We start from the raw sequence: 21,536 nt of genomic DNA on the forward strand, positions 1-21,536 counted from the left end.
TCTGCTGTCCCCAAGAATAAAAAATAAGAAATAATTGAATGCAGCTTTAAGTGCAAATGTTCAGCTGACATTTGGGAACTTATCATTACATTTGTTTCTATTTGGGTTGATAATAGGAGCTCACTTGTACCAGTGTCTTGATATTTTTTTGGAATAATATTTGACTTCTCTCTTATGATACCTATGTATTCTATGTTTAATTTCTTGCTTTAATATTTGTAATTACTATAATATAATAAATGCCTTTAAAATGTGTTTGCTATATATTAGATTTGATTTCAATCAATAGAAGCTTAACCGTAATTTGAAATAATTAACGTGACGTTTACCATTATTTATGACCCACAATCCTTTGTGCAATGAAAAAACCTACCACGGGTCACGTGATATTGTCACTGAGGCGGAAATGAAAGTTCACTAGAAACAGCAGCGGAGCACAGCTGAGAAAGGTACGGGAAAGATTACATTTAAACCTAATTTGAGGGTGTTTTAAAATATATAACGTGTTCTGACGTAAACCACGTAACTATAAATGCAGTTTTACTTGTTGTCAAGTGGTTAGAACAGGTTTTATCGCCATGTCCTTTTGTAAAATCCCACTACGAAGCTCGCTCGCTAACAGTTAGCTTCTTCTGGGTGAATGTAACCAGAATTAGACACACAGGACGGGACATGTCGCAACTTCCCCTTCAAAACAAATGCTACAGAGGTGGGAACATTTTTTGTGTGTGGCGAACAACATTAGTGTGGGCTACTTAATGCCATTTTCTTTCAGGAAATACTCGCCTATGAATTTAGTGTGTGATTGTCTTGGTCATAACACGCTGCAACATAACAATGTTTGCTAGCTGAGCTTTAGTTTATAAACAATAACCGGAAGTCAATGTTTTCGCAGCCGCGCTTGACAGTGATGCTTAGAAATGCCTTGATCATCTTCCGTGTTTGTGTTTTGTGCGCAGCAGCCAATGGTATTTAAATCCGGGGACAATGAAATCTGTTTAGTCGGGACAGTTCAATCTTTACAAGTCTATATGAAGTTTAGCCAGCATCCTCTGAGTAGCAGATTTAGCTAACGCTGCGTAGCCGGTCAGCTTGTTTTACAAGGTTGACGGAAGACGCTGTACGCTTTTGTTGTGATTGCGACGATCTGATTGTCCCGAGACAGACTTCGGGTGGTCATTTGGTTAATACAACACGTTTATAGTTGGCTGTCTATTACGACCAGGTCACATCTGACTATGCATCATTGGGTTTCTTTTGGTCTCAGAGATGCCACCAGCAGTCACCTTGTGAGGCAGCAAGTGACGTTACATTAATAACAGGATGAGATCCCCCTCCACGAACCAGTATTAGGGTTAGGGTCTTTTCTTAATATATAAAGTAAAGACCATTATTTACAACAGCTCCAGACTAGAGTTCAGTTTGGCTGCGTCCTTGCATATGCAGTCCTCTTTGCATCGAATCCAGCAGGCTACATCTCTGACTTTGCTCAAGGTGATGTTGATGGGGTCTGATGAAAGTCTTGGCACTCTGATGTGGGGGAACACACATTTATGCCTTCATTGGATTTTATTTGGCCAAGCTGCTAAATCTACCTGTAATAAACGTTGTTTTTCATGCAAGGGTTGTTGTAATGTTGCAGTGAAGCGACAATACGTTGAAATATTGTGTGGCTGTGTTTCAGAGCTGTGAGGTCATGGCAGCTGCCGGCGTGAGCAGACCTGGCGGTGCCCAGACCACTGAGAAGTCTCAGTTGATCTTGAAAGGTAATGATCTGTTTTTTTTAGTCCTCTCTGAAAAAGCTCTGCACATGAGGCAGCATGATGTCACCTGTTCTGTCCATCCATCATAGTATATAATAATATAATATCATTAAGATATCCCCTCTATATGGCGGCCCAACTAATGAAACCTTTTCTAAATTGTAGCTACTCCCTTTTTAAAAATAATGGCTCAACCTGACCCAACATACTATATTCCTCTTTCATTACTGTTGGTCAGAAGTAGATATGTGCCAAAATGCTTTTTTCCTTCCCGATTCTGATACCTGAAGTTGCATATCGGACTATATATACAGACTACCGATCCGATACCGGGGATGTCCCGAATAATAATTTCAACCAGTCCGTTTAAACTGACAAAAGTTCTACATGTTATCCTTTTACTTTGTTTATAGTCATCTGTAGAGGTTATTTGAATAAAACACACAATGTAAATGATTAGGAAACACATTTACATTTTTTTATTTTAATGTTCGCTTTGATTTAAAAAATAAATCTGGCATTGGTAGTTTTAATGATGTAATATAAGCTGGTTAGAGCTAGTGTTTGGAAGTCATAATTCCCTCTCTAATATTTATTTTATGTTGCTGTGAAAACATCTCCTTCTAATGAATGTATTCAAGTTTTGCTCCAAAACCATACAGTTTACAAGATTATATTTGAACACATTGTGAAAGTTATAATTTACTTTCACCCAAAAAATTTTTTACTGAATGGAGCTTGAATGCATCATAATGTAACTCAATGCAGCCTCTAATGTAAGCTGTTAGCTCCGTCATTTAGTAAAGCAGGACTGTGTGGCCATCGGCTGCTAACGCTAACTAGCTCTCCACCTGCCGATTTGTTGCTCACAATGTAGCATTATCAGGTTAAAAAATAGAGTGCACAAAAGTGTTCAACCATGGTTGGTAGTCCTAGTTTGTTCATGTGCAGTAGTGATGAGGCAGGATGTACGGATCGGGTAGTGAGCAACACGTGTTGCTGCTCCTGTGTAGTTTTAATGAGCTGATAAATGATACGATAATGTGACATCTGATTGGTGCATAATACTCGATCCAGCATTGTAGGCTGTATCGGAGGCGTTTATGATGCTGATATTGGAACAACTCTAATGATGTCAACTCTCCTCTCATCCATCATAACATAAAAATATCCTGTGTGGCGCACCAACTAAACCTTTTTTCTCTTTTGTCTATATTCTTTAAAAAGAATAATGGGTCAACCTGACCCCCCTACATACAGTATTCTTCTGGTCAGTTGTGCACTCGTCACTGATCATCTTAAGGCCATTTTCTAACCTCTCTCCCATTGTTTACAAATCTAATCTGCTGTTCAGACATTGGACCACATTTTATTATCACGTCAGAGAAAAGCACATAAAACTGCTATGCTACAACTGGCAACCACACACCCCCATCTGAAATATGAATCATTACATGTAATCGTGACAATAACATTATGTAGACTGCTAATAGTATTATGCAGTTGTTGTACAATGTGGTTTTGCATAGTCGTTGGTAAAACCAATACAAGGGCATGTTGTTTCAATGAAGTGAACATCAATGACTCATCAATGACTCATTCTGCTGTTTTAAAGAATCATTCTGCTTTGCGACACTGAAGCTAACTGGTAAAAAGAAGTCAGACGGGTCAAGAGACTCAAGCAGTCAGATGATTGATAAGTTGTCATAAAAAATAATTAAATTAATAATTCAAGCAGCAATAATCCGTAATTTATATTAATATTATATTAATTATGTAAAGTTGCTTGAAGTCATGGACCCACAGACTTCTATCATGTGACGGTTACCTTCAGCTCCAAGGAGCTTTCTGGATACATTGGCAACATCAGTGGCAACCACTTCTTAATACATGTTTAATATTTGTTGTATTAATGATATTTAGATATTGCTGTTACAGTCAGAACCAGACAACGCTGCATGTGTGTTGGTGCGTTGACTCGCGTGTGCACAGGCAGCTGTTTTAGAAACAATGGTGAAGCAAATTAAGTTGTTTGACTGTGAGGACAAAAGTACGACCGTCAACGTAGGTGCAATTGAACCGAAATGAAAAAACTAAATTATTTTCGGTTTTACGGGATGAAAAAATATACTGCAACACCTTGATATGTGACGCATCCATTGACGGGACAATGACCACCGCCATTCACAAGACTTTCATATTAACAGACGTATAACTGCAGAGTATCTCTATTACTGAAAATATAAGGTGACAAAAAATAGTAACCGTACCATCAGTTTCAGCAACAAAAACTGATGCCTGGCGACCACCTTTAAAAGTTAGTGTTTAGTCCTGAAATGATCCTTTTTAAGGGTGTAATGTCACTCAAGTAAGTATAGGTTTTATGAAGCACAAGAGTTACATTTATCAAAGCTTTGTTTTCAAAAAAGTACAATGTGACCAGTGTTTGCCATCAATTACCTGGCAGCCTGCCAAAGTCTATTTTGTCCTGCCACAGATTCATAATGACTGGCTCTCTCCGGGTTTACCATACATTGAGATTGCGACTTTTGTTGCGTCATCACCATTCCAATCTATACAACACATGTGTTTATGATTTAAATTGTTTATTAGTGCTATTTTCTATGAAGAACCTGAATCTGTAAAGTAGTAATATTGTCAAATAAATGTAGTGAAGTTAAAAGTACAATATTTCCCTCTGAGATGTAGTGGAGTAGAAGTATAAAGTTGTATAAAATGAAAATCCTCAAGTACGTCAAAATATTACTGTACTTGAGTTAACTCAATGCACTTAGTTACTTTCCACCGTTGCTAGACAACAGAATTGTTTACAAGAGCACCACGTTCTTCATAGATATAGCATCTTAGTTTTGCTCTCATTTAACTTTAAAATGCACAACATGTCGTACAGACAGAGGCCTCTCTCTGTCGTCATGTATTCATCCGGCCTCTCACCCTGAGAAACGGTGCCAGGCTGCGTGTGCTTCAGTTGACGATCAAATCCATTCTCTCTAAGTCTTCACACTTCCTGTATCAAAATTCTCAGCAGGCCTACTACAATTCAAAGCTGCTAATCCAGCAGGCTGGAGGCTTTTACCAGAGTTGCAGAGAGACCTGTGTACTCTGAATGGGTTGTAGAGTTTCGTCAGGGAAGTCTCATTTTACACGAGTATATTGTACAACCTGTTTCATGCATTGATGTTATTAGGTTGTTGTTCAACTGGTGCGAACACTGCAAAACAGCATTGTGACCATTTCATTATTTTCCCGGACTCATGAAAATGAATGAAAGTTGCACCACAGATGCTTTTTCTTTCTTCCACTAGATGGCGATGTTTATTGTTTGTCTGTTTGCTCAGTTCATCACCAACAACACAAGTTCACCCCAGATCCATACAACATAGTAGTATTTAGTGTATGTACACAAAATAAGTGACAAAAATAAGTATTATTTAACAACAGCAAAAAATCCCACAATGCATAGCACAAAAGAAATGGACACACAGCTGGAAAAATTAAAGCAAACTGTGAATGGTATAAACAGCTGAAGAAACAACTCATAAAGCAACAAATGAAATAAAAAATAATAATAAGCTGACATTTTTGGAAAAAGATTTGCTGTCTCTTTATTTAATTGGCATTCTCAAGTTGCACTTTGATTGATATCTGAAGGTGCAAGTAATATATAATTCCATGTAAAGTATGTCGACGTCTTTTATACAAACTGCAGAAAAGGTCTGCTTTAGTGATGCTGGCAGAATCTTTAATTCTGACTGAAAGCACATTACTGTTGTGTGGCGTCCTCTCCGTGAACTGTAAAAAAGGACAATATATATTTTATCATTGCATGACAAGTACAAAACTATTAGAAGTGGTAAACAATCTTATGGATAATTATCTGAAATTAATTGAAAATTATACTCATTTTAACAATGTGTCATGACGGAGCTTTCTGCTTCTACTTCAATGTATTCACTTAAAAAAATAAAAACAATAATTTACAAATGAATCATTTTAATTATGTGTTTTATGCAAATAACAACTACAGATGACAGTACCAAAGCAAAAAGGATGACAATTCACATTTTTGACCGTGACAGGACGATTAAAAACATTTTTCTGGACGATATTAAAACAAAAAAAAGTTAGTCTAGATTTTTGCTATTAATGATGGTTCTTCGAAAGAAAACTCAGAATCGACAAAAATGTGAATTGGCAGACTTTATAAAAACACTGTAATCGGCCAAGAAAATTATATTCGACGCATGTCTAACACCAGGCCTTCTGTTTGCAGATGACTTAATTGTGGGGGCCCGATCTCACTGACTGGCACAGACAGGGGACAGTATATTATTTAAAATAAATTATGGCTGAGGTGTTGTTGATATAAAGGCTAACCCTTTGACCTGTAATAGAAATACATTTCTTCATTGTGGTTGGACTGTGGCCACAGTCACATAGTGTGTATCTTGAGTCCCTTTCCCACAAAAAAACAACTTGTCAACTTTTGTCTTCAGTTACAAAAATGTACAATCGACTCCGATCGGCAGTGATGAAAATATGACACCCGGGTGACGCGCTGATTTTTGCCCCTCGTCGATGCGACGCTACGCAACGTGGGTTAAAATCAACAGGGATTTCGATTGTTGTCATGATTTAATAACGTAAAAAACATCAATTAATACGCTCTTCTCAAAACCACCAGTCTCCAATCAGTCATTTTTACTTTTCACGTCATTCGAATGCGACAGAACGTCTTTGTCAGTCTTTCCACTGTTCCAACAGTCACTAACTCTAGCTTGAGAGTTTTAAAGATAGACTGAAAAAGTAACAGATGTGTAAAAGAAAAAGTAACCACTGTACATTTTCACTGTTTACTAACCTTGCGTCCGTGACGTCACTGCATAGACGGTACATGTCTTGACATACTCTTGTTTGTTTTATCATAATTTACTGTACATTTTCATATTTTTAGATGATGTCTTGGTAATAAACCGTTTCTGATTTTTGTACGTGCTGATTTTGGTGGGAAAAAGTGTTGTACAGGTGCACAGAGGTGTCCCATTGAAGAGAGGAGAACTGTGTTGGTCCTTTCCAGTCGGTGAACAACTTTTTACAAAAAGAACACATTTTACTATTCTAACATATTCAAGTCTCCTCAATCTGTCTTGCATCAGTGGTGTCGGCGAAGCCCCAGTCTCCCAAGCTGCCAAACCGTCACTCTCGACTCAGCTCCTTTGTCGAGGTGACGGCAGACGGCCTGACCAGCGAAACCAAAAAAACTGGCAAACGCAGCGGCCACCTCGAGCTGCAGTGGAACGAAGACCTCACCCTGTGAGAACACCATCACTCACACACAATGACTTTTATATAATCTCGTATTTTATTGCTTGTAAGCTAAACATTTCTATAGAACATACACATAGTGTTCATCCCAGTCTGTTGTTGTGTGTGTACTGATAAAGACAATGAAGGTAACTAATATTTTATCGAGAGAATAAAGTCCTCATTTCAAACATTTCCTGTGGTAAAACCGATATGCAGTGTTTCCTGTATGTTTGATGATGTGTGTTGGTGTGGTAACATCATGTGGAGCAGGATCATCATTCAATCAGAGGATCGTTGGTTCGATCCCCAGCTCCACTAGTCCATGTGTCCTTGGGCAAGACACGTAACCCCAAATTGCCCCCGCAGGCTGTTCCTGTGGTGTATGAATGGATATGAATGATTATATAGTCTTGATGGGCAGGTGGCACCTTGCATGGTAGCCCCTCCCATCAGTGTATGAATGGGTGTGAATGGGGGGTGAATGATGACATGTAGTGTTAAACGCTTTGAGTGGTCGGAAGACTAGAAAAGAACTATACAGTAAAGTCCATTCACCATTTGTGTTCCGCAGTAATGTGACACCTCAGAGTCGTCTAGATCTGAAGCTGTGGAGCTGCCACACACTCAGGAAGGAGCTACTGGGCAGCGCCACCATAGACCTGCTGGACACGCTGCGCACTCACGATGGCAAGAGTAAGGACTCACACACGTGCATAGAGAAACACTTAGACAATATTATGATTTATTTATCCACTGTTTTCAATATGGAATAACCTCATAACTAGAGTTGATCCGATACCAATAGAAATTCCTCCAATACAGCCTAAAATGCTTGATCGGGTAGCAGCCAGTACACATGTCCATGCACAGATCTGATATCAATTTATCATATTTATCAGCTCATTTATGCTACACAGGAACAACACATGTCACTTGGTACTGATCCCAAACGCTACTGCACATGTGCAAACTAGTACTACAGACCTGTGCTTAAACCCCCTCACGAACCATAGTTTTTCCCTGATAATTCTATATTGTGAACAACAGATTTGCAGAAGGAGATGCCAGTTAGCGTTAGCCGTTAGCAGCCGGTGAGCACGGTCCTGCTTGGCTAAGTAACGGAGCTAACGTTAAAGGAACAGTGTGTAACATTTAGGGGGATTAATTGGCAGCAATGGAATATATTATTCATAACTATGTTTTAATCGCTGTATAATATGCCCCGAAACTAAGAATCGTAGTGTTTTCATTAGCTTTGAAAAGGACAGATATCAGACAGCGTCCAGCAGTGACCACATTCTGCTCCACCACTCTGTAAATACTTTAGTGTAATGAAACACCTGATACTACTCTTCAGCAGAATTAACCCGAATGTCCTCCTGAGCTTCAGTATAAGACTCATTTCCTCTAGAAATCTAGTGTTTCTTTCAAAATGTCGACTAGTAAACTTGGCAATATCCAAACAAATCGTGACTTTCTAAGCACCTGGCATCACTGTCTACTGGAAGCTTTGTAAGAGAAGATTAAGCAATATGATGTATTGACTTGAAGGGTCCATTGCTTAAACCATAGTGGAATTTCTCATCCTATGCCACCCACGTTACATTGTAATAAATGTGCATTACCGGATATTCAAAATACTTTTGTCGTCCGAAGCCAATGGGACCGTTTTCACTTCTTCCGGCCGCACTATGAAGTAAAGCCCGACAGCATTATTCATGAAGTTGAAATGACTTTGCCAACACCACCTCTGGTATAAACGTCCCGGCAAGGTTGACAATGTTTTCTTATTTTAGAGCGATAACCATAGACTGTATATAACAAGTCATCATGACATCACTCATTGGTTTGTGGACTGATGTTTTGAAGACTCCAGTTCTGCGATTTCGCCGTTGCCATCTTGAAATGTGGCCGTCGCCATGTTGTTGTTTTTGGCATCCATTGAACAGAAGTTACCATATTTGGAATGCAAAGGAGTGACATGGAGATGGCTTGTACGTCTCTGGTAGCAGCAGCGGCCTGTCAATCACAGTAAGCCCGCCCTAAAGCATCCCCTGCTTTATGGTCTGTTTGACTCTAAATGGACCATCATTTACTAAATGAACATCATGCTGTATTGAAGAAGACTTGAAACTAGAGATTGAGACCATAAACTCATGTTTACAATGTTTACTGAGGTAATAAATCAAGAGAGAAGTACTTGTTAGTCGCCCCCTACTGGTGAGAGAATGCAAGTTGTAAGACCCCCCCCTGTCCTCTACCTTTCTCTCCCCCCCCCCCCTCTAGTGGAGAACGTCCAGCTGAGTCTGGTGCTGCAGACGGAGAACAAAGGCTCGGTTGTAGCGGGAGGCGAGCTCAACGTCTGTCTGGACGGCATGGTTGTTGATCTGGGCATGCTGCCCAATGGCAGCACGGCAGTAGACAGTGAGTCCCGCCTTTTACCACACACACACACGCATGCATGCACACACACAAATGCACATAGGTGAAGGTAATAACCCAGAAATGCACAGAGAAACACCTAGAGTAGCAATCACATTAAGGCCATGTGCACATGCTGGACATGTGTATCACTGCTGTTGTGTCAAATTTGACACTTTCACATAACTCCTCTAAAGAAGTGAATTGTGACTTTATTGTATGAAAGTTAAAAAAACTCGTATCAAAATGATTAATTCATAACAAATCTCTGAAAAACCTTAGAACTTTTCCGCTTATTAAACAAAAGTGCAGGGCGAAGCTAAGACTGTTTTTCACTGAGTCAGTGACGACATATTAAAGGGAACACGCACACACTGTTTTCCTACACGGGTCCAGGCTTATTAATACAGAATACTCCACAATATTAAAGCATTTCTCCTCCTCTCACTCTTTCCTTTCCCGTGTCGCCTAAACGTTTGTTAATATTGCCAACAACTGCGCATACACATGCATTTGTTGGTACAGGAGGATATTTGTGTGTCTTGTAATGAGCGTTTTTTCCCCGCTTGGAAAAAGTCAGAGGCTTTACATTGTGTAAAGTCTTTTCTTACCCCCATGGTGTTTGTACCCATCCACATTTTGGTCTTTCTTATGGTGAAATTAGAGATTTCTTATTGTGTAAGTGGTAAAAGAGTTGTCCTCTCCTGTCTTGCAGGGGCTGGGATGACAGAGTGTGTGTGTGTGTGTGTGCCCTCTAAACCAGGGTTTAAAGTGTGTGTGTGTGTGTGTGTGTGTGTGTGTGTGTGTGTGTGTGTGTGTGTGTGTGTGTGTGTGTGTGTGTGTGTGTGTGTGTGTGTGTGTGTGTGTGCGCGCGCGCAGGCACTTGTGGGCTGCCTGAATATATAAAGGTGGAAGTGTGTTGCCTTCTGGTGGTGTTAAGGAGCTCTGTGTTCTCGCTCTAAACGCACCTCTGTTAGTTTAGAAGTTTTACTCATTTCCCCCTGGCAACTTTTCTCACACACACACACAGACAGAGCAGGCTTCATAAACAAACCCTTGTATTGAAAGATGGGAGGAAACAGAAGCCAGAGCAGAAAGATTTCAGCTCAGGGGATATTGGAACACTTTCTAAATTAATGTTAGACACACACACACACACACACACCTTCCAATTCCATACAAGCAGAAGCCACATGGCAGATTTTGCTGATTGCTGTCCCTATGTTTTGTATGTTAAACTTGCAACTGATGGCGACCAAAAAACAAGGATTGACTCTTCGCTAATCCCGCCACCCGAGCGGCACCCGATACTGGCCAATCACAGCGCAGCATCGGCCTGCTCCGACCAGGGTTCGACAACCATTTGGTTCTGCTCTGTAGACTCTCATCAAGGTTTCAGACTTTCTTCATTTTCAGGCTGGTTTAGTGGATTTGGAGCTAGTGATGGTTAAACGTTGTGCAGTGGCGGGCCGTGTGTTTTATACCTGGGCCTTCAGTGCTGCAGATTTTTTTTCAAAATGGTTGCCAATGGCAATGTAAATTCTCCACAGCAGCTGCTGATCTGAAATGTGCCCACTGTTGTCTTTAGTGTCGTTTAGTCATTGAGATGTTTTTGTGTCTTAAGATTATTCTATTTTGCACACCTACACACACACTCCCATTTATATGCGCACGGACACACAGCGATTAGACCTGTGCCATTAAGAGGGGGGGGGGGGGGGGGGGGGTGAACTCGGCATGCAGGCTATGACACAATAGTTTCTCCTCAAGACCACTGTTTATTTTTCTGCATGTCCATCGGGTGTGCTCACAAGAAACCCTTTCATTGCTGCGGAACAGCACTCTGTGTGTGTGTGTGTGTGTGTGTGTGAGAGAGAGAGAGAGAGAGAGAGTGGGTCAGTGTGAGATTACCTGTTTGCTTTACTTTAGATAGCAGGATATATAGGTGTGTGTGTGTGTGTGTGTGTGTGTGTGTGTAAATATGGAGACTGTCTGAGCGTCTTACACAGAGGAAGGTGCTGTGTTTGTATGTGTGTGTAAAGGAGAAAGTGAGTGTTAATGAAAAGCATGTTACAGGTCTGTGGTTTCCAGTCACAGTCGGGACTGAGCACATAGTCACACATTCCCTCACACCACCAAGACCGCATGCCACTACACACACACACACACACACACACACACACACACACACGGATGAATGGTCTCTATTAAACCACCAACTGTACACATGCCACATGTTTTAGGTCTATATGGATTTGATTATTCACTCTTATTTACTGCACAGTTCTGGAGCGGACCGGTGACTGTAATGTTGAAAGTGCGTCGGTAATGTGACGATAGATGGAGCCTCTGACGCTGGTGTTAGCAACCAGGGGGAGCTTTAGTGTTGAATTCTTCTAAAGTTTCAGCCAGTGTAGCAGCAAGAGCTGTCATTGTTAAAGGAGCTTCTTTTTTTTTTGGTGAGACATTTAGAATCCATTGACGGGTGTTTCAGGGTATGAAATACTAAATGCTTGTTTGAATAGTCACAGTATCATAGTTAACGGCATATTATGCTTTTATTACCAAGTTGACAGAGAAGAGATGACAGGAAATCAGAGTAGAAAGAAAAGTGAGGAATGACACGCAGCAAAGGTCTCCGGCCGGATTCAAAGTAGTGATGTTGTGGTTGATGGTTGGCAGCTTAACCTCTAAGGGACCCCTTTCTGTTAAAGTGTTTCTCAATGGTTGCGTTTCCTGGAAAAGGGCTACCTTACATAAGGTTTTGGGAACAAAATGTTTTAAAGGGGAACTCCACCGATTTATTCACTTCAAAGTCTGTTTTCAGGTACAACATCTTGAAAAAAGTTTTATAATAACTTTTGTGTCTGCTTAAAGCGAGGTCAATTCACCATCGGTTGGAGCTGAAGACTACAAGTTTGAAAATGAACTTAAGTCTGAGGGTGTGAGCTTAACAGACCTCTGTAGGCCGCTCTCCATCTACACTTGAGGCTAGCTGCTCGTGGCTATATTAGTCTCTACTAGCATAACCGTAGACTGCAAGAAGTGGACGTAGTCGTCTCGACGTCACCCATTGGTTTGTGGATTGCAGTTTTTTGAGGTCGGCATTTTTTTTTTTGCAACCAGTGAGGTGACCACATTTGGAGCTGTCAACACAGTAAGCCCGCCCTAAAGCATACTCTGCTTTATGGTCTGTTTGACTCTAAATGGACCATCATTTACTAAATGAACATCATGCTGTATTGAAGAAGACTTGTAACTAGAGATTGAGACCATAAACTCATGTTTACAATGTTTACTGAGGTAATAAATCAAGAGAGAAGTAGAGTCATTTTCTCATAGACTTCTATACAACCAGAGGAGTCGCCCCCTGATGGACAGTAGAGAGAATGCAGCTTTAAGACTCTTCAGCTTTGGCTTAACATAACTGAGCATAACCCACGTGAATCTGGAGTTGCATTGTGGGTAATGTTGGCCCCTTAAACTGACCATTGTGCATCCAACAATGTAATGGAACAAAAAGCTAAATCAAAGGAGTACTCTTTTAAGGAATCAGTTTCCCTTTTGTTTCCCCCATTATTAGCTTGTATGTATATTGTTAATTAGCTTATTCCAACTTATCGTACTTCATCGACTCTTTGGAAACTTTTGTTATCGAATGCCAGGACGCATTAACCGAGATCGGACCTTTCTTGCATTGGGATCGGATCTGCCAGAGCACATGTAGAGGCGGCTTGTCTTGCATTGAGTTGGTATCTCAGTGAAGTGTGGAAAGCACGTAGACACAATACCAACAATTTATCAAACATAGGTCTCCATCATCTTCCCCCCCCAGCGAAGGGAAGAGAGGAGGAAACCCGGAGCTGGAGCCCAGCTGAGACCTCCTGTCTGAGTCCTGTTAGGTTACTGCTGATGAAAATCCAACATTTCCTGATTTTTATGCTTCAAAATAAAACCTTTTAAAAAACAAAATTACGGGGGAACTTTTATTGTGAAGAATTTCTAGAAAATTAAATGTGTGTATTGACTTTTACAGCCACTTCTTTGACCACGTGATCTATCCGATCATTACCCGATCAGGCTGGTCGCATTGAGTTCTGATCTGACGCGTCTGATCACAAAATTGGTCTTGTGTAACAAGTGTAACCGTGGCCTTAGTTGAATTTCAAACCCCAAGACTCCATGTTTTTATATAATATATATGTATAGGGCCATATAGCTGTGTTTAGCATTCTTTTGGAAACATTTTCTTCAAATCCAACCTGATATGGAAATAATGGGATCTCTGCTACTACGTTCAACGACTGGCCCGTGCTTGTAACTTAATCTCTTACTCAGAACTGTAGTGTCTTAGGTGAGGTGTGAAGACGTCATTCATGGTGGTATGTAAATATATTAAGTGGGTTTACTGATGTAAGTGAAAGTTTGAGTGGCATCAATCTTGACACAGCAAAGACTTTCTAGCCTTTTCTCAATATGTCTCTCGCTCTCTTTCTCCCACCCCTCCCGATTAAGGAAAACACTAAATTCAGACAACAATAAAATCGAATGCAGTAAGGCTCTAAGGCATTCTGCATCGCTTTGAAATAATAGTAGTAGCGATAACTTGAATTTATCTATAAACCATAAAAGTCATAATATAAATAATAATGTGTTGTCCATGTGTTGTGATTAACAGCTAGTTATCTGTGTCTTTGCAGAGATACTGCAGTCAGACAGACCCAACCTGAGGAGGACACAGAGTGAGGAGACTCCCGCTACAGCTGGATCTCACAGCAGGTCAGGACACGCACACACAGAGACAGACACAGTCTCTAAGCACACTTTGAAATTGAGATTCAGTCCCCTTGATGCTGCAACCACCAAACGGATGTTGGATGTGATATGAGAGCGGAGAGACTAACCAATGACTGAAAAGTGTCTGATGTCAAAATATATTTTATATTTTTATACCCTCATATTAACCACATTAATCTGGGTGAAGTTATTCTTTTATTCAGTGAAAGGACATCTGAACAAGGACAAGATGAACTCATAACTTCTTCTTATCGATTGGCTGAGAGAGTGAATCAGCTTATCAGATGCCATGTTGGACGACGTCTCACGTACGGTGGCTCTGAGCGGTCAAACACCTGTCGAAAATGCAGAAAATCAAACTTGATCCGAAAACAAATTTAGACGGACGAAAGTTCCGCTGTCAGAATATTAACGTGATTGTCACAACGTGAGGTCGTATTCTTAAATGACAATTTTGAACGAAACATACACTGACTCTGTGCGCAAAGGCATTCAGCATGGCTTTTATGAAAATGTGTCCAAATCTTGATTGGAATCACTTGTAAATTGTCTTGGAATAGTCTAAAAATATATAGCAAACACCAATAATCAATATTGAGCGAAGGCACTATATTACACAGAACATGTTTTTAATGGAGCAACCGTCCCATCATGTATTAAATATATATAATAAATTGACCAGATTCATCAGGATCTGTGTGGTTCAGCTCAGAGAGTGACAATGACTGGTTGAGCTGTCATGTTGAATATTTGCTCTGCGCTAATTTATCAGAGCAGCACTCTGCGATCTCTAAAAAAGGAAAGGAGTTCGAAAATTCGAGATAAAGGAGTTCATTAGTGGGGATGTGTGAGGGAAAACTCCCCATCACTTCTTCGTGGTTTTGGAACCATTGGTTTAGAGCAACACATGTTGAATAGCTGTAAGTTTACATGTGTGTTTCTCTGTCTGTTGCTGTGTGAAATCCGCAGAGGATCACGAGTACCAGGCTTTTTTTTTTTTTTTTTTTTTACAATCCTGCAAACAAGTGTCCGTAAACTGCACACGTTTTTTAATGTCATGTTAGGTTTTTGTTTGTGGCGTTGTTCTGCACCAGCCTTGCAGTAGGCTCTTGAGCTTTTCATGCCTCCGTGCTGCAACCACGGCGTCATATTTCGTTTCCGTTTCCGTTCGGTGCATTCTCGTGAATGCGATACCTCAGGAATGCCTTTTGAGGGATTTTTTGTCAAACCACCTGGACTTGGACAAGTTCAATCTTTCATTCTTGTATGTCACATTTTCAATATTATTTGCATAGTTTCTTAAAGACTCAAAATATAAGGTTAGTTAGTGTTGAGATCTGCTGGGGGTGACATGGAACTGAAACTGTTCACAACACTGCTCAGATTTCTGCAGATGTTGTAGTATAATTATAATAATCCAACACTTTCTTTCTCTGAAAACACTGTTTGAAAAGTGCTTATGTGAAAAAAGTTAACCCCGAGGCATAATTAGAATCAAAATAACTGAAAGAAAGAGAGAAAAGAAAAGGATCCAGTGCAGGAAGCCTGTGCCAGTATGATCCACTGAAGCACTTACACAGAGTGCCAGCATGTTATTTCCCCCCTGAATGTGGTTTGAGACGCTGCTCTGCTAGATAATAAATAGTGGAGCAGACTGCATTTATTTCAAAGCTTTGCGGCGGAGGTCGGATGGTATTTCCCTATAAACATTGCAGGGGGGCTTTAAACGCAGTTCAGCCAAGAGCCCCGACTGCTGCTGTCACGGAGACGCAGTCCACATCTCCATCCAGGAGAAGAGTAGAGGCCATTTCTGTTGTCCTGCCGTGACGAGGAGCTCACAATGGCACAGTACAACAGGGTTGCAGTCCCATTTTGCTACACAACAAAAGCCCAAAAACACACACACTAAAAACTATTATATATGGAGGGTGGTTCGGCAGCTGATACTTCTGTATCTCGCTCCAGAAGGCAGCAGGGTGAACAGGTTGTGTCTGGCTGGGTTTAGTCTTTAATATCCTTTAGCTCTTCTCAGGCTCCTCTTCTCATCAATATCACTGATGCTCAGTAGATGGGACCAGTGATGTTCTGGTTTTAATCCCCCGCTGTAGAGCCCTCCTGTCCTGTGCCGTACACATCCCATGCTAGTTTGTAATGTGTCCAGTCAGTATGCTTTCTATTGCTCCACTGTTCAGTTGACAACAACCTCTTCAGTTTCCTTAAGAAACACAGTAGTGCTGCTTCTCCTGTTTGTGGCAAATAAACACATCGCAGCACTTAATCCATTTTGCTGTTTGAGAGCGGCCTCAGCATTCTTCGTCAGGAAAAGCCTAAGTTATATTTAGTGTTGGGAAAATATGAGGTCAAAGCAGCCGGCACTAACACCTATGGTTTTGTCCGTGTACACGCTCGAACGCGTGCCAGGTCTGTTCCTCTGAGTCAGGAACAACTATGGGTCTAATCTCCAAACAGTAAGTTCTAATGTCTCATCTCACCTCCCTTCTTTCCTTACCATCCCCCCCCCCCCCCCCCCCCCCCCCCCCCCCCTCTGCTTCACTTCCCCTTCTTTCTCTTTCTCTCTCTGTTTCTCTTTCTTCTAAGGAGTAACAGGCACTCAGTGGGGGGTTCGCAGGGCGGCTCCCCGGGGGGCTCCCTGACTAACGGGGAGCTGAATGAGGAGCAGATCCCCGGGTCGGGCTCGTCCGGTCGCTTCCGCTCCTCCAAGAGTCACGTCAGCCCCGGAAGCAGCGCAGGTATGGGAGGGGTCTGATCGACTCGTTGTAGTCTCACACTCTGTGTGTTGTGATTTATATATTAATTTACGACAACTAGAGCCTGACTTTTAATGTTAAATGGATAGTAAATGCTGGTAGTAATTTATGAATGTAGCTTATATCTATAAAGGGACACAAAAGAGTCCAGTATTTTACTACTTTTGTTATGACTGTAACAATAAGTCATTTTTTAAAATTCTCGTCCCCTTTGTGTCTTCCCTCAGACAAAGTTGAGCTGACGTCTAACGGGCTGGAGGGCGGTCGGGGGGGCGTGGCTAGAAACACGCCCCCTCCGTCCTCCCCGTCGGGCCGTTCCCCGGCTGCCAGCAGCAGCAGCAGCAGCCCCTCCCCGGGTCAGGACGCCCTGGGTCCTGCCGCGCCAGCGGAGCCCGGCCCAAACGCCGGCACTGAGCAGGCCAGCAACAGCGCCACAGAGCTCCCCACAGACTCGCTCCCGGCGGGGTGAGAATCGGCATCAGAGCATCTCGCATTCAGACGAAATATGAGAATCCACACATGCTAGTTTTCATACAGAATGGAGCCTACTTCATATGTTGCTGTTAGCAGCTTAATTACTTCACATATTGCTTCTTCATGCATTTTTTTAATGGTGCATTTTCCCTCAAAAATGCCAGCATCATATTTAACTTTGAAAGTCAGAACAAATCAGTGATCATTAATTAGGATATTAAATAGTGTTAATCTCCAGTTTGAGTCAAAATGGTGTGAGTATCTGACGGCAGACTTTCTGACTTGTCACAGCAGTTAAAAGCACAAATGGAGCTAATAACATTGCTCTGTAATGTTACTCTGATAGCTCTGATGTCCAGCATGCACAGTAGGAGGCCCTTTTGAGCTCAGCAAGAGATCACAACATCTTGTGAGATTAAAATAGTAATGTTTGCGTCTAAAGGCCTTTACACACCGATGGCGTGACTGATAAACAATATGAAACTGCGAAATACTCAACTGCGAATATTTCGTATCAAAACTCTTCGTACCGGCAGCGATGCAAATTTGCAACAGTTGCAACACTTTCACAATAAAAGGTGTCAGAATCAGAACCGTTTATTGCCATGGTATGTTGAAGATACAAGGAATTTGACATGATGGGTGGTGCATAACATTAAACAATTAGCAATCAACACAGTACAAAGTAGAAACATATTAAAATTTACAGTAAAATATATTGAAATATAAAATAAAGTGCACAAACGAACAGATAACCGGACTATAAACAAGTGAGATGTAATGTAATTGTAATGTAAAAGTGTAGATTTGTGCAGGCAGAGGACCAGCTACGGGAGCAATTTTGGGGTTAAGAGTCTTGCTCAAGGACACATCGACATGGAACTAGTAGAGCTGGGGATCGAACCGCCGGTCCTCTGATTGAAGGACGGCCCTGCTCTCCACTTAGCCACACTCGCCTCCTAGTAAAACCAGCTTTATTGACATGAAATACAATACAAGTGTTTGTTAGTACAGCAAAACGCATGAATAAATAGTTGCATAGATGAATACATTTGTAAAAGAAGTGTAAGGGTATTAACAGCATTAAACAAGTATGTTAGTGAACCCTAAACTCCCTTCGCTCTAAATAATCTACGTTGTGTATTTTATTAGTTCGTACGTCCATTATAAACTCTTGTACAGGTGCTTTTAGTATTTATGTGTGAATTGTCTCCTTCTCTCCCCGTAGCTGGGAGCAGAGGGTGTTGCCTCACGGCAGGGTGTACTACGTGGACCACAACACCAAAACCACAACCTGGGAGAGACCGCTGCCTCCGGGGTATGCCAGCTACACTTTTATATGTCTGTTCTGTGTCGATGCATTGATTGTTTGGGTCAGACAAGGTGAGGCTTACCAATATATCGGGTCCACATTAGGCTTTAGTAATCCCATATCATGCAGTCATTTTCACTGCTGTTATTTTGTTGATTTGCGGTATTTGAAAGCCTTTATTTCCTTTTGGCATAATGAGACCCGTTGTTCATCAGGGAAACACAGAGGCGAGAATATAGGTTCTGATTCATTCACATGTGAAACGTGCGGCTCTACGTGCTCGGCGATTAAGGGACTACTCGCTGACGGTGCTGCCAGATTGGGCTGATTTCTGCCCAGCTGGGCTATTTCTGATGAAGTTGTGCTGGGAAGATAAGCGTTGGACTGGTAGATGAAGTCTGGGCTGCTTTTGTCAACATTTGGCAGGGGTTTTGAAAATATTGTTAAAACATTATAATACAATAATAGAAAATCTGTTCCACTCACTCGTATTTTTTGATTCATTTATTTTGGGCTGGAAACTGTTCTGATCTGGCAACACAGCAACAACTCAATGCAGATAGTTTACACAGTTATTTTTAAAAGGCGTTTTTGTACCACAAATCTCTTATGGTCTCACGATCGTCTGCAGACATTTCTCTTTTTGACTTTATGCTCAGACAGAGGAGTTTAAATATAAGTGGATGATGCTAACAAGGCTAATAAGCTATGAGTTTGTGTGTCAAAGTTCATCAAAGTTGAAAAATCCCAGATTGCTGCGATTGTCATGAAATTAATTTGATTTGCCTCCAAATTAAGACATTTTAAATGTAATGGGCCCTTTAGGTGATCACATCATTAGACAGAAATGTCCAGAGTGTCCAGAGAAATGTTCATGTTCAGCTTTGTCAGCTGCCAGAACAAGCCTTCTTGTTTGTTTGAAGAATGTGTAGAGGTCTGCAGGAATGACATATTTTTGTAGGCCAACAGGGAAGTCAGCATCACACTGGTTCCCTCCACAAAAAGCCAACGGGATTCTTTCATTGGATTCTGGATTATTGCAGTAAATAAGCTCTGTGGCAAACAAACGTTTATGGTTCTTACACGTTTTGTTCAGCAAGATAATCTTCACAAATGAACACCACTTTTTGAAGCATGAATTATGAATTAAGCAGAAGTAACTAGAAAATTTCGCAAGTCATTTTGACAGTGTGGCTTCTACTGCCCGAAGACGTCGCAATATACATACACGCCGATGTTACCGGTAGTGTCGTTCAGGTTCAATTGAGATAGCGCTTCTCTCTTTTCTGCATTTTAGATTCATACTCTTGGATTGAATCTTGTATTTGTGATGGACAGTCCACAAATGGCTCCCGTCATTTCTGTACTGGACATATACATCTTTGTTTGAGAAGCCTTTGGAAATGATGGGAGCTAACGCGCCCATCATTTCTGTACGAACCTCATTCTGAGCTTCATGTTAAGATACAGTTAATCTATGGGGCTTTTATTTTGAAAGGGTGGGACTGGGTGGGTAAGAGAGGGGGAGAGGAGACATATTCATAATGTTTGACACAAACAGAGGTTATTAAATGACAGGCTTCATCACAAGTATTCCAGTTAGGATTCACTCTGTGGGGCTTTTATTTTGAAATGGGAGGGGGGGGGTTCTCGAAAAATATATAAGACCGGAATGACTGTATGATAGAGAGAGATACAGAGAGACATAAAGATAGATAGAGAGTAGAGAGAGACAGAGTGAGTGAGTGAGTGAGACAGGCAGACAGACCGACAGACGGTTTAACAATGGCTTTGTGTGTGTGTGTGTGTGTGTGTGTGTGTGTGTGTGTGTGTGTGTGTGTGTGTGTGTGTGTGTGTGTGTGTGTGTGTGTGTGTGTGTGTGTGTGTGTGTGTGTGTGTGTGTGTGTGTGTGTTTAGAAGCTTCTACGTGTCTTAAAAAAGTGTCTAAATGAGACGACTAAACGTCCTCACTAGAACTCTAGTCCTGCTTTAGCTTAGTGGTGGTGACGTGAGGTCATTGTGATGTAGTTCCTTTATAGCCTAACATTAGCTTTATTCAGTGTGGCTTTGTGGCACAAAGGCAGTAAAACTGCTTGTGCCAAAGCACACTGACTGTAATCCTGCGGGCTTAATCTTTATTATCCAGAAAAGTTTGCCGCGCTTCTCTTCACACAGCGTTGCCAACACCTGCTTAAAAAGTACACCACAACATGCGGCCTGATCGGGAATGGTGTGCAATGACTTTTATAAGAGATTCGCCCAGCGTTTTTCCCGAAAATCGGAGCAAAATTTCTCTTTTCACTTGAATGGGGTTTCGGCGTGAAGAGAGCTAAAAAACACTTAACTTTGGGTCCATATTGACTAGCCATCCTTTGACGTAGAAAAATGGTTCTAAGTTTAAAACGTAGACAAAACGCTGGACTTTATTGAGTCAAATGTACATTTTGATAGCTAGCACAGTTTTTATCAAGTCACAGATTAAGTTTCAGGAAAATTTGGGTCTGTTTCTGACTTTATAATGCGCAGCTTAGAGTGCGTGATGTCACCGCTAGAGTGAAGAGGAGTTTGAGATTCTTGTGTCTTTTGCCATTGACTCCACAATTTTCACTCTTCATGCATCATTTTTGGATTTAAAAGTAGCTAATCTTGTCCTTGTCGTAGACAAATTACTGT

The 21,536-nt window shown here is 41.2% G+C and overlaps 1 protein-coding gene across 4 annotated transcripts in view; it reads left to right on the plus strand.

The window, feature by feature from the left end:
• The first annotated feature begins 400 nt into the window (after positions 1 to 400).
• wwp2 (WW domain containing E3 ubiquitin protein ligase 2) overlaps positions 401 to 21,536 on the plus strand; it is a 59,068-nt gene continuing 37,932 nt past the window's right edge. For 2 of the 4 annotated variants that reach the window (XM_079162349.1, XM_079162351.1), the window contains exons 1-9: positions 401 to 449; positions 1,685 to 1,766; positions 6,941 to 7,097; positions 7,663 to 7,784; positions 9,378 to 9,515; positions 14,213 to 14,291; positions 16,908 to 17,059; positions 17,305 to 17,542; positions 18,780 to 18,869. In XM_079162349.1, coding sequence (XP_079018475.1) covers positions 1,697 to 1,766; positions 6,941 to 7,097; positions 7,663 to 7,784; positions 9,378 to 9,515; positions 14,213 to 14,291; positions 16,908 to 17,059; positions 17,305 to 17,542; positions 18,780 to 18,869 — 1,046 coding nt within the window. In that variant the 5' untranslated portion in view covers positions 401 to 449; positions 1,685 to 1,696. The remainder of the gene's footprint in view (positions 450 to 1,684; positions 1,767 to 6,940; positions 7,098 to 7,662; positions 7,785 to 9,377; positions 9,516 to 14,212; positions 14,292 to 16,907; positions 17,060 to 17,304; positions 17,543 to 18,779; positions 18,870 to 21,536) is intronic. The other 2 variants (XM_079162350.1, XM_079162352.1) reach the window with 2 other exon arrangements.

Source organism: Pholis gunnellus (assembly GCF_910591455.1).
Source record: "Pholis gunnellus genome assembly, chromosome: 7".
Classification (NCBI taxonomy): domain Eukaryota; kingdom Metazoa; phylum Chordata; class Actinopteri; order Perciformes; family Pholidae; genus Pholis; species Pholis gunnellus.